Source organism: Zeugodacus cucurbitae, chromosome 4 (genome assembly GCF_028554725.1).
Source record: "Zeugodacus cucurbitae isolate PBARC_wt_2022May chromosome 4, idZeuCucr1.2, whole genome shotgun sequence".
In the NCBI taxonomy this organism is placed as follows: Eukaryota; Metazoa; Arthropoda; class Insecta; order Diptera; family Tephritidae; genus Zeugodacus; species Zeugodacus cucurbitae.
The window spans coordinates 20,824,936-20,838,019 of NC_071669.1; the positions used below are offsets into that span (position 1 = coordinate 20,824,936).

Genomic DNA, 13,084 nt, shown 5'->3' on the forward strand with positions numbered 1-13,084 from the left:
TCATTTATCAATAAATTAAAGCATTCACATATAAAGATATTTTACGAATAAACGTTTTTCACACATTTTTTCATTTGTTGTTATGCACGTAATAAATGTAAATAAATAATAAATGGAATAATTTTATAAATTTTACTCCATGTAGTTCACCTAACTAACTAATTTTTGAAATGAAATAATTAATAAATATTAATTTAACATTTGTTTTGGACTTTCTTAAAGATTTTTTTTATTTATGTGATAAATATTATGTAACACATTTCAAGAGTGATGAATTATAAGCAACATTATATCAAGTGCAGACAGCTTATAATTGAAGCATGTCAATTTTTCCTTATATCGTTGATGTATAAAAATATGGCCATATTGCTAATGTCATCAAAATTATCAAAGGCATGAAAGTTTTGGATACGATTTTCAACGTTTTGAAGAAATTGGTTGCATAAAATCATTGTTTATCCAGACAAAGCTAAAAGCGATTTTGGTAAATAGTATTTAAACATATTTCAGACCAAATTAATTGCGAATTATGTCCTATTATACGCGTAAGGAGATCGATGAATTGCATACGGACATTGCTGCTTTGACAAAAGGAGTTGCTGTTGGTGGCGAAGAAGACCGTGTTATAAGTACAATCGAACACTGTTTACACAATGGATATGACCGCCGACGTATTGCGGAAAAATTGGAAAAGATCTTGGATGCAAAACAGAGCTCAAGGCTAGCTGATAAATTGCAGGATAAATTGGACGATTTTCGCCGAAAGAGTAAGAAGCGGAATGCTAGTGATGAAACTGGTGCAGAAATTCCTAAAAAATCTCGTTTCGATATGAAGGAGAAGAGCAATATTGCTGGCGCCTCTTCCACATTAACACCCTTAGCGGCAGCCTCAGTGGCTGCAGCGAATATAACAACTGCTGCTGCAACTTCACCGGCAGTATCCACAACTGGGTTGAATTCGACACAAATTAAACTCATGATGGTAAATGCTCAACGTGAAATAGAAGAAAGAAAACGTGCGCTCAATAATTTAAAAGCCAAAGATCCCATTTTAGCATCGGTTCCACAGATAGGATTACCAGTTGCACTGGCTACTCAAGCACTTGCTAAGAAAACGGTACCAGAAGATTCAGAGAAAGCCAAAAAGATAGCAGAATTACAGGCACAAATTCGTGCGAAGTTATCTAATCTAATTCAACCGCCACAAGTGCAAGATCGACCGAAACCTTTAATTTTGGATGAGGATGGTCGTACCATCGACAAAAGTGGTAGAGCCATCAACATACCAACACTTACACCAACATTGAAGGCCAACATACGAGCGAAAAAACGTGAGGTATTTAACAAAAGTCAAGTGCATGCGGATCGTCATTCGCAGCAAGAGGAATCTTTAAAATTTTTCGACGACCGTATTGCACAAAAACCCACATTGCGTACAAAGCGTTCATTGCGCTTCCATGAACCGGGAAAATTTCAGCAATTGGGTGAAAGAATGCGCATGAAGGCACAATTGGAAAAACTACAAAATGAGATATCACAAATTGCACGCAAAACTGGCATAAGTTCTGCAACAAAATTGGCGCTCATTGCACCGAAACAAGACACACCCGACGACGTACCAGCAATGGAATGGTGGGATTCTGTAATTTTAACCCAAGACTTGAACACGTTGGATGATAAAGCGAAGATCAGCATTCGACAATCGGCAATCACAAATCTTATTGAACATCCAACTCAAATGAAACCGCCAAGTAAGTATTTCAATAAATTTAGTCTATTCTTCTATGGCACTTTTATATTTCAAACCGAATCTTGTATTTTAACTGACTTTTAAAATGTTATGCCGTTCTAGCACTAATATATTTTCAAATTTCCAGATGAACCATTGAAACCAGTCTATTTACCTGTTTTTCTCACAAAGAAAGAACGCAAAAAGCTGCGTCGCCAAAATCGCCGCGAAGCTTGGAAAGAGGAACAAGAGAAAATACGTTTAGGTCTTGTTGCACCACCTGAACCAAAGTTACGAATTTCTAATTTAATGCGTGTGTTGGGTACAGAGGCTGTGCAAGATCCAACCAAAATTGAAGCACATGTACGCGAACAAATGGCTAAACGCCAAAAGGCACACGAGGATGCCAACAATGCACGAAAATTGACGGCAGAACAGAAAAGTGAAAAGAAAGTGCGGAAAATCAAAGAAGATACTTCTTGTGGCGTCAATGTCAGTGTGTATCGCATTCGTGATTTGCAAGATAATGCAAGCAAGAAATTCAAAGTGGAAACCAATGCCAAACAACTGCATATGACTGGTACAGTGGTGCTCTTCCGCGATTGTTGTGTTGTAGTAGTTGAAGGTGGACCGAAGCAACAGAAGAAATACCGACGACTAATGCAGCATCGTATAAAGTGGGAAGAGGATTTGGTAAAAGGGCCTGATGGTCATGAAATACCCAACACATGTGTACTAGTTTGGGAAGGCACTAGTCAACGCAGACATTTTGGCGAGATTAAATTTAAGGTGTTTCCAATGGAGAAAATGGCACGAGAATTCTTTCAGAAACATCAAGTTGAACATTACTGGGATTTGGCATATTCGGGTGCAGTGTTGGAAGCATCTGCAGATACTTAAACTACTCTTTAAAGTTGTGTCTAACATTTAGGACGAAATTTCACTATATAAATGATGGTATATATTTTAGTTTAACAAAAATAAATATTTTATAATTTGTAAAACAAATTAAAGTTTTATTAACTTTACTCCGGCACTGTACTATCAGTCACAATATTGATATGCTCAATTATTTCCCTTGTTGCTTTCTCTTTTTCCAACTGTGTTTTGACTTTGTTAAATAACACAAATCGCACAGTCTCCAATATACGTTCATTAATGACCAATGTATGATCCGTTAGTTGTTGCAGCGTTTCCGGCTTTAAATATCCTTTTTGAAAGCATTCAGTTATTTGGTCAACTGCGGCCAAACTGGCGGTAACAACGATGCCATGCTCTTCATCGCTTTCAGCATCGGTTATTGTTGAAACTAATTGTTCGATAATGGCTTAATAAAAACAAATAACAAATTAAAAATAGATATATAAAATATAGTCAACTTGCTATACCATTTGGATTTACGAATTCCACATCCTTATATTTACAAACTGTCGATGCTGTTATTAAGTCATATGTAGCAATACCGGCATCTACCAAAGCGGCACCACAGCAATTAATAGCTGTACTCAACGCGCAGCCATCATCGTCCAATATTATTACTTTTATTTCTAGTTGAAAATAGGGAAACTCATGTCGACAAATGACAGGTTCTAAAGCTTTTTTTAAGGCCAATGCCATAGACGTCTCTTTTCTCGGTATACATGCAGGATCTTTCACGGCAAAAGGCGCATACTTTAATGTACACGTAACTAAACCCAATGTGCCACTGGAAGAGAAGAGTAAATATTTGTACATTAAATATTATTTAATTGTTACTAACATTTTCTTAGTCTGTTTGCTCAATTCACGTGGTGGTTCAATCGATGCCATTACTTTCGTTTTTCCATATTCCATATAGGCGGAACCTTTGACTGTTGCGAGTGCGCCCACTTTTAAGACTAACGAATAATAGAAATTATTAGTATATTAAATTAATATAAAAATATTTACTAAACCTACATGTTGGTCGCTCCTCTAATTGTAATTTGCTTGGCTTATCAAGTTTAACAAATAATTCATCAGGATGTTCTTGTTTAATATATATTGAATAGGGCACTGATTCCTCAGGATACATGAATTTTCGACTAGCTGACGGAGGTGGCATTGCACTTTATCTCAACAAATTATTTTTATTTAAATATAAATAAAGAAATGTGCTCCTAACGAGTATAAACAAAGTTTATTTAAAAAATTTGTACACATGAGTGACATCTACTAACGTGTTGAATATTAGACGTTGCCACAACAATTATATTTAGTTTAATATTTAGAGAATTGTAAATAAAAAAGGAAAAAAAAAACAACATTTAAATATTATGAAATATATTATAGTATTAATAAATATTTTAAATTGATTAAATTTTTTTATAGTTTATTAAAAAAATATTTCTCCAATAATACTGGACTCTTTGCTTAAGTTTGCTCGATTACAGTATCTGATAGCTTATTGCCATCTTTGGTTTGAATTGTCAAAAGTAAATAATTCATCTGTTGTTGGCAACACAATTTCACTGAATTGACACTTAAAAAACGCACTGTAATTCTTGCTGTGCATTGCAGAAATAAATTTTCATCTGAGTAATTTGAAAAAAGTATTAAACCAAAAGTACATTCGAATAATTATAATAGTGTAATTAATATCGCATACAAAATGGTTGCTCCCAAGAAAGATGAAAAAACTTCCGCTGAGGTGAAGAAAGACCAAGTGAAGGAGACACCGGAAAAAGAAGCAAATAAAGATGCTAAAGACGAAGGTAAGGAGCAGGAGCTTTCCGATGAGGATCAACAGCTGCAAGATGAACTTGAAATGCTGGTTAATCGCCTACAAGAGGCCGATAAGGCATTGTATTTACCAGCATTGGAAATGTTGGCAAAACTTATACGTGCATCTACTACATCTATGACTTCTGTACCGAAACCATTGAAGTTTATGCGTCCCCATTATGAGACTATGAAAACAATATACAAACAAATGCCTGATCAGGAAACTCGGCAATTGTGCGCTGACATCATATCCGTGCTGTCAATGACAATGGGAAGTGGTAAGGATTGTTTGGCTTACCGTTTTCTTTGTGATCGTTCGCAGAAAATCGGTGATTGGGGTCACGAATATGTGCGCCATTTGTCTGGAGAAATAGCTTCGCACTATTTGGATACATCAGGAGAATTTCAGGCACAGCTAATCGAATTGGTGAAACAAATAATCCCATACAATATGGAACACAATGCCGAGGCTGATGCTTGCGATTTATTAATTGAGATCGATCATTTGCATTTGTTGCAAGATTATGTCGATGAATCCGCTTATCCACGCGTCTGTTTATACTTACAATCTTGCTATCCATATGTACCCGAACCGGATAATACTATAATTCTGGAAACAGCGCTACAGTTGGCACGTAAATTTAATCAACATACACAAGCGCTGCGTCTAGCATTGATGTTAAATGATATGGATAAAATTTCCGAAATATTCAAGGAACCTAAAGATGCAGCTGTGCAAAAACAGCTTGCTTTTATGTTAGCACGTCAGCAAGTATGCTTGGAATTAGATGAGTCGGTGCCGGATTATGATGATTTAATGGAAATCATGTCTAACACGAACTTGAATAAACATTTTTTGAATTTGGCACGTGAACTTGATATAATGGAAGCCAAGACACCAGAAGACATTTACAAATCGCATTTGGATAATGCGCGCACTCGTTTCGCTTCAATACAGGTATATAAAATATTTTCTTACATTTTAAAACATTTAATTTAGATTTTTATTTACTTTAAAATAATGATAATATGATAATCGATAATATTTTAAATAATATTTAAATATTATTATTTAATTTACATATATGAATTCAATTAAATTCCAGGTTGATTCGGCGAAACAGAATTTGGCTGCCAGTTTTGTGAATGGTTTTGTTAACGCTGGCTTTGGTGTGGACAAACTACTCTCTGAAGATGGCAATAAGTGGTTGTATAAAAATAAAGAGCATGGCATGCTTTCAGCAACTGCTTCCTTGGGACTCATTCTATTATGGGATGTTGATGGTGGCTTAACTATGATTGACAAATATCTGTATTCTACCGATGATTACATCAAATCCGGTGCTTTACTAGCCTGTGGTATTGTTAATTGTGGCATACGTAATGAGGTCGACCCGGCGCATGCGCTACTCTCCGATTATATTGACAACCAGAATACTTCAATGCGTATCGGCGCCATTTTGGGTCTGGGTATAGCATATGCCGGCTCTAATCGTTCCATTGTCATAGACACACTAAAAACAGTATTTGTGTCTAATGGTAAAAATGGATCCAATGTGGAAATCATGGGTATAGCTGCACTATCGTTGGGCTTAATATCAGTGGGTTCCTGCAATGCAGAAATCACGGAAATCTTACTACAAACCATCATGGGTCTCTCTAAGTCTGATCTCAAAGACACCTACTCACGTTTCTTGTGGTTAGGCTTGGGGCTATTGTATTTGGGACGCCAGAAAGCCACCGAAGCCGTTATGCTCACCTTAGAGGTACTTGATGAACCATATCGTTCAATGGCCACAACTATGGTGGACATTTGTGCCTACGCAGGCACTGGAAATGTTTTGAAAATACAGCAGTTGTTGCATATTTGCTCCGATCATTACGAATCTGCTAACGGTGATGGTGCCGATGAAAAGGGCAAGAAGGATAAAAATAAGGAAAAGGTAAATTGAGCTACTAATCAATTGAAATTGATATGTACTAAAATATTTTTATTTTTATAGGATAAGGCCGAAAAAGAGAAGGAAAAGGAGAAAGATCTATCCGCAACGCAAGCTATCGCTGTATTAGGTATTGCATTAATTGCTATGGGTGAAGACATTGGTGCCGAGATGGCTTTCCGCTCATTCGGTAATTTACTACGCTATTGCGAGCCCTGTGTTCGTCGTGCAGTGCCCCTAGCTCTGGGTCTAATCTCTGCGTCCAATCCAAAATTGAATATTTTGGATACGTTAAGTAAATTCTCGCACGACAGTGATGCCGAAGTTGCACATAATGCCATTTTTGCAATGGGTCTTATCGGTGCTGGCACGAACAATGCACGTTTAGCATCTATGTTGCGTCAATTGGCCCAATATCATTCAAAGGATCCCAGCAATTTGTTTATGGTACGAATTGCACAAAGTTTAACACATTTGGGTAAAGGCACATTGACACTCAGTCCTTACCATAGTGATCGGCAGTTGATGAATCCAATGGCTGTCGCCGGTCTGATGGCGACTTTAGTGTCTTTGCTAGATGTTAAAACCTTAATATTGGGTCGCTCACACTACCTACTGTACACGTTAGTGCCAGCCATGCAGGCACGCATGCTAATCACTTTTGATGAAGAACTGAATCAACTGCAAGTGCCGGTGCGTGTCGGCATTGCCATTGATGTGGTGGGACAAGCTGGTAAACCTAAAACCATTACCGGTTTCCAAACTCATACAACACCTGTACTGCTCGCGATGGGTGAACGCGCTGAATTGGCCACAGATGAGTACATTTCGCTTACACCCGTAATGGAAGGATTTGTCATATTGAAGAAAAACCCAAACTTTGTGAAGTAATGTAATTAATTAAAAACGCAAAACAAATAAAATTAATTACGCTGCTAATTTCTTATAATTAAAATGTAAACGATAATAAATTTAAATTAAATCAATATCTACAATGAAAACCAATGTTTTTTATTTATCATTTGTGAGACAGTTGACAGCTTGAGTAAACATAACCTAACTTGTTTGTCTGTTTAGGTTTATACAATTTATCTGCAGTTATTTTCGGCAGACAAGGTTTAATGCCTTAAAAATATGTTTAAAATACGAATTGGCGCAAATGTAAATGCCAATTTAATTAATTTCTATTTAGCTTAGGTTAAAGAATTGTACTTTTTTTTTAATTAAAATAAACTACAGCTGAACTTCCCTAACACGAATCACCATAATCCACAAAAAAACATCGAGTTATGGAAGGTAATTTGTATGAAATTTTACTTCTATAGCCAGTTCAAGAGTTCGATTTATGGAATTTCAACCGTATTTCGCATTTATTTAAAATATCTCAAAATAGTTTCATAGATTTTAATTAACAATTTATTTTTATATGCATGTACACATATTCATATATGTATGTATATCTGAATATTATAATATAGAAAATGTATAGCAGTAAATATGTATGTATAAGTGGGATTGCTCGCATCTTGGATCGGCTTAGCAATTCAGATTCATTTACTGAAAATTGAAGTAATCAAGAGTTATTAGCTTTCAAAATCAAGTATATATATTAATATATAAAAGTAATAACAAAAAATAAGTAAATATATGCAACATCTTTTAACTTAAACTTTTAAGCAATTAAACAAAGTTGTTTTTCATTGAAAAGTAGCCTCTAAATTGGTGTTCATCAAAATAATATACAAGCAACATAAGGTACATACAGCAATGGACAACGATTTAGCACGGTCAAATGCAATACTTAATAACGTTATCTTACAAGAAAGTATATTAAAAAAAAATCACTTTATTATTTCACTAAATACTATAATAATAAAGTACATAGTTTCTAAATACAATGGTTTTTTTTCAGTTTACTTTATTTAATCATACTTGATTAAATATTTAGCGCACTTCAAAGGATCGGCACTGAATAATAATATTATTAACAAGTGGACCGAATAACCGAGTAGACAAATAACCTCTATACTGAATAATGCTTCACAGTTGCTTGCCAAGCTTTCTACTAATCTATTATGGCATCAAAGGAAGAGAGTTAAACGTTTCATGTACTGAAAATTCCCAAATCTGGTCGCATTTTTATAAATTTCTTCGTCTAACTTTTACTTCGATTTCATTCCACAAATTCTCAACCGGGTTCAGCTCAGAACTTCGTTTTAGCCAATCAATAACGTGTTTGCTGTATGCTTGGGAACGTTATCGCTTATAAAGATTCAGTTTACATCAACAATATATACAAAATTATTCATATTCTCTTCTAACTTCACTAGTGGTTCAACTTCACGCCTTGAAAACGACCGCTAAATTTTTTTTTAATTTCCACCTCGATCTCGATGTACAAATGTTATACAATTAGGATAAATGCGGCTTATTTCATTTTCGTTTGTAAAAAGTATATTTTCCCAAAAATTTAAATCTTTTCAACTATGACTATGAGCGATTACATTTAAAGAGGTGAATTATTATTATTGATTACTGATCTACTAAACAAATTTAAAAAAATATAGCTATCTCAAAAGTTCCAGTACTATTTCTACTTGGCTACTCTAGGCTTATTGTCCATAGCTGTATATGTGTAACAAAATGGTTTAAGCAGTACAATTGTTTTTCGACAGTATTCGATTGATTTATTAATTATGAGCAAATAAATACTTTAATGCAGATGTTTAAATTAAAACTTTCTTTAATAGAAAAAAACATATTTAAGATATAAAATCGCGTAATAAATTGTGCATAGCATATTTTAATAGGTCTGTTTTGCGTGAAATTAATTAATATAATATAAGCTCCAGAGAAAAGCTGCTTAAACAACAAGCAAAGCAAAAAGTTTAACATTTAAACAGTTTATAAAGACCTCATTTGGAAATATTTTCCATCAATAAATTGGCAGAACTCTACCAAACGTTTGAATTTTCGCACTGTCTGTGCAAGTGCCATATTTGGCAAATCCGTTGTTATAATAGCAAAAAGATGTCCAAAGGCAATAGCGTCCAATTCGCATGGTTGATCGGAGTAAAAGAACGGTGTGTCGGGTGATTCTTCGAGTTTCAAGGTTAATGTCTCGCAACATTTCTCCACCTTTTCAATAACATCTTCAATTGTCATATCGTTCCATTGATACACCTTCAGCAAACGCAGTGTATTGCGTCGTTTCGAGTAATTTTGTATCAGATTAAGTGGCCATGGAAAAACACAGCCGTTCCGTGGTGCTGTCACTTTGTCATACACAGTTTTATTGATAAAGCTAATGTAGAGTTCGGCCATTGTGAAAATGTTTTCAGCCAATGATACATATGTACGCATATCAGCTTTGCTGTCATCGTCCAACCACTGTCCGATAGCGGAACCCTTGTGCTCAATAAAATTGACGATCGGTTCAAATTCAGCCATTATGAATTCTCCGGCACGTATAAATGGCAGCTTTGTCATACGTCCACCTGGTGACATATATTCGGCATTTGCACATGAGCGTACTTCAAATGGTAGTTGACACATTTTGAGATACGCTTTAACAGCTAAGCAACTAGCGTGTTCTGGCAAGAGAATCTGCTCCGCTTCGTACGGCTGATAAAGTACTGCGTCTTCCGGCCACGGTTCATCGCTCATCTTTTCGAAGGCGTTCAGTTGACTAAGGTACTGTGAGGACTGCATATTGTATATTGTTTGTCCAAATCAAATATAAAGCTAACTTTTAAAAATAAGAAATTTGTTGTGATTTTATAAATTGCTTACACAACTGTTAAATTCCGAGATGGGTTGGATTGCTTCATTAAAAACTCAAACAAGTGAAAATGTCACAAACAGCTGCTAATCGGGAGTGTTGTAAAGCGTTTAAATGTTTTGTTAATTGATACTGCATTCGTTTTTACTGCTATAAACAAAAGTAAAATATTAAAGTATTAATTGTTATAATTAAGTATTTATATAAATAAAAGCTAATAAAACTAACTCATTTGCTATCAAATATTGCTGAAGCAAGCAATTGTATAAAACATAATCTACAACATGGTCTATGAACACCTTAATAAAGCACGAAGAAACAAACAAACAGCTGTTGGGAAAACATAAATGACGTTATTCACTGGTGCAATTTTACCAAAATTCTCATTGTATTTGTTTAAATAATTAAATTGTATTTTAATTTGTAATGCGAAAATGAACCGATTTGAATATGTGGAAGCTCGATTGCATGATGATGAAACTTTTGTGAGTCGTGATCGTAATGTGAAAATTTATGATGGAGATCATAAAGTAAGTATGCTTACATATATAGCAAAAAAAAAAAAACATTTGGCTAAATAACATTCAGTTATCCTTGAATGTTTATTAGACAGAGTATGAAGAAGGTGAGGTTGTTCTCACTACGCATCGTCTCTTTTGGGGCCGTCCAGGTGAAATTGCGCGTGCTGCCACTACACTTTGCCTTTCTCTACGACATGTGATATCGCTCAGTGAAGAAACAGCCAGTTCTTACTTTTTTGGACGTAAGACTCGTTATATATTATATTTACGTGAGCCGCCACCAGATAAAGCGCCAGGCCCAATAGATCACAGTCCGCATGGTCATATCAAGTTATCGGGTAAAAATGGATTGACACAAGAATTCGGTAGTGCATTACGACAAACAATTGAGGCCAGAATTTGGGAAGTAATCGTAATACCAAAACCACTTTCGGTTGCGAGTAATTCACCAAATTCACGTAGTGGTGACAATCCAGCACAATTGCGTTTGAAAATGCGTACTGGCATCGGTGGTATTGAGCGTTCCATTGAAGCTAAAGCGAAAGAAACGGATGAAAATATAGCTTTAGCCTTTCAAGATCTTAATGTACTAATGGCAATGGCCAAGGATATGGTAGCCATATCGAAGGTGATAAGTACAAAAATACGTGAACAAAAGGGAGAAATTTCCGATGACGAGACCGTGCGTTTCAAATCTTATCTGTTGAGCTTGGGTATTGAAGACCCGGTGACACGAGATAATTTCAGCAGCAATTCGGAATATTTTCGCAGTTTAGCGCAACAAATATGTGAACTGCTTTTGGATCCTATCGAGGTGAGTATATACTATATTAAATTTAATAATATTATACAAATAAAAATATTTAAAAATTTGCTTTTTCTCAGGAACAAGGTGGCATGATGTCGCTGGCCGATGTGTATTGTCGTGTAAATCGTGCACGTGGCTTAGAATTACTTTCTGCGGAAGATTTGCTACACGCCTGTCAGCAACTAAATGGACCTATAAAACTACGCAAATTTCCCAGCGGTGCAATGGTATTGCAATTAGAATCACAAGATGATGAACTAGTGGCTGCTGATACGCTAGAAAAGGTGAAAATGTCAAATTCATTAGCTGTTGAAGAACTGGCAAAAGATCTCGGTATTTCATTGCTGTTGGCAAAGGAGCGTTTGCTTGCTGCTGAACGTTTGGGAAAAGTGTGTCGTGATGAATCAATAGAAGGTTTACGCTTCTATCCGAATTTGCTGCTATATCGCGATATTGATAGTTGAAAAAGAATTTATGTGTAGTAACGTGGAAAAGTGTGATTTGAACAATTGAAAATGTGCAAAATACAAAAGTAAATAAAATTACAAAGCTTTCATAATATTTCCAGTTAATAAATATTTTTTATTATAATTTGATTAATTTAATACACATTCTGCATTCGTTTGCAGAAATCTTAGTATTTTACAGTTGGACCTCGATTATCCGTAAATCGTTCAGATGTTAATATCTTTAAGAAATTAGAAAATACAAATAAAATTCAACTTTTTTTTACATCGCTTAATCGTGATTGCGCCTTTATGATCCGGTATTGTATTTTTTATTTACTGAACCTTAAGGCAATTTGGTTTTTTTTATTTGCAAAATTAGTTTTTTTTATATTCGATCAGCATGATTCTTAAAGGCTGGGGCCTGTTAGAATCCCAAAAAAAGGGTGACTTCTGGATGTAAGTAAAAATTAAACAAACTTTAAAGCATACTTTTTATACTCTCTCACATAACGAAATTTGTTCACTGCCATACCCACACAATGGCGAAAACGATAAAGTGCCATAACTAATAATGTTATGAAGGTTAAATTTGGTAAAGAGAGGATCAGACTAGGGAGGGGCATATTTGGATGCATTTTTTTTTTGGAAAGTGGGCGTGACCCGCCCTCTATTAAGCTTTTTGCACATATCTCGCAAACTACTAAAGCTATATAAACCAAACTCTCGACAGTCGTTTCTTTTAGGCACGCCTACCTCCCATACGAAGGTTATGTTAAAACTACTAAAAATTCTTCAATTAAGTAAGGAAAAACATTAGAAACCTTAAATTTCATGGTAAAATTGTACAGAAGGGCTACACCAAAATTTCAATATAAACCCACTTATGGGTCAAAAACCATATCTCAGAAACTGCTCGACCAATTTCAACAAATTCGGTTCGTAACATTTCCCTTTCATCCCTATACAACAGTTTGAAAATGGGAAATCGGTTGACAACCACAATTTTGATTTCCATCTTCTGATTCGTTCACCTACCCGTATATAAATTAAACACCAGTGAAGATATTGGAACAGAGCTATGCATAAATACTGTATTTCGATTGTGGCATAGCCC

The 13,084-nt window shown here is 35.2% G+C and overlaps 5 protein-coding genes across 7 annotated transcripts; 3 read left to right on the plus strand and 2 right to left on the minus strand.

Annotated features, from left to right (window-relative positions):
* Positions 1-358: 358 nt before the first annotated feature.
* LOC105217186 (U4/U6 small nuclear ribonucleoprotein Prp3) lies at positions 359-2,629 on the plus strand. The gene is made up of 2 exons (XM_011192075.3): positions 359-1,751; positions 1,878-2,629. Exons 1-2 carry the CDS (start codon positions 530-532, stop codon positions 2,627-2,629), a joined length of 1,974 nt encoding a protein of 657 aa, XP_011190377.1. The 5' UTR covers positions 359-529.
* Positions 2,630-2,673: 44 nt separating this feature from the next.
* LOC105217178 (exosome complex component MTR3) lies at positions 2,674-3,924 on the minus strand. The gene is made up of 4 exons (XM_011192063.3): positions 3,668-3,924; positions 3,489-3,606; positions 3,118-3,434; positions 2,674-3,056 (listed from the first exon to the last, which is right to left on the minus strand). Exons 1-4 carry the CDS (start codon positions 3,810-3,812, stop codon positions 2,755-2,757), a joined length of 882 nt encoding a protein of 293 aa, XP_011190365.1. The 5' UTR covers positions 3,813-3,924; the 3' UTR covers positions 2,674-2,754.
* Positions 3,925-4,188: 264 nt separating this feature from the next.
* LOC105217199 (26S proteasome non-ATPase regulatory subunit 2) lies at positions 4,189-7,412 on the plus strand. Its single transcript, XM_011192096.3, has 3 exons — positions 4,189-5,429; positions 5,578-6,414; positions 6,475-7,412. The coding sequence occupies exons 1-3, from the start codon at positions 4,359-4,361 to the stop codon at positions 7,300-7,302; spliced, it is 2,736 nt and encodes a 911-aa protein (XP_011190398.1). The 5' UTR covers positions 4,189-4,358; the 3' UTR covers positions 7,303-7,412.
* LOC105217225 (metaxin-2) lies at positions 7,175-10,340 on the minus strand. 3 transcript variants are annotated; one of them, XM_011192139.3, is made up of 2 exons: positions 9,326-10,254; positions 7,175-7,968 (listed from the first exon to the last, which is right to left on the minus strand). In XM_011192139.3, exons 1-2 carry the CDS (start codon positions 10,120-10,122, stop codon positions 7,962-7,964), a joined length of 804 nt encoding a protein of 267 aa, XP_011190441.1. In that variant the 5' UTR covers positions 10,123-10,254; the 3' UTR covers positions 7,175-7,961. The 3 variants fall into 3 exon arrangements, with proteins under 3 accessions (XP_011190441.1, XP_011190448.1, XP_011190432.1); XM_011192146.3 differs by lacking the exon at positions 7,175-7,968 and having other exon boundaries at positions 8,662-10,116; positions 10,204-10,340; XM_011192130.3 differs by lacking the exon at positions 7,175-7,968 and having other exon boundaries at positions 8,662-10,155; positions 10,204-10,294.
* A 165-nt stretch (positions 10,341-10,505) lies between these two features.
* LOC105217219 (vacuolar protein-sorting-associated protein 36) lies at positions 10,506-12,082 on the plus strand. The gene is made up of 3 exons (XM_011192118.3): positions 10,506-10,722; positions 10,802-11,527; positions 11,599-12,082. The coding sequence occupies exons 1-3, from the start codon at positions 10,627-10,629 to the stop codon at positions 11,983-11,985; spliced, it is 1,209 nt and encodes a 402-aa protein (XP_011190420.1). The 5' UTR covers positions 10,506-10,626; the 3' UTR covers positions 11,986-12,082.
* The last annotated feature ends 1,002 nt before the right edge of the window (positions 12,083-13,084 follow it).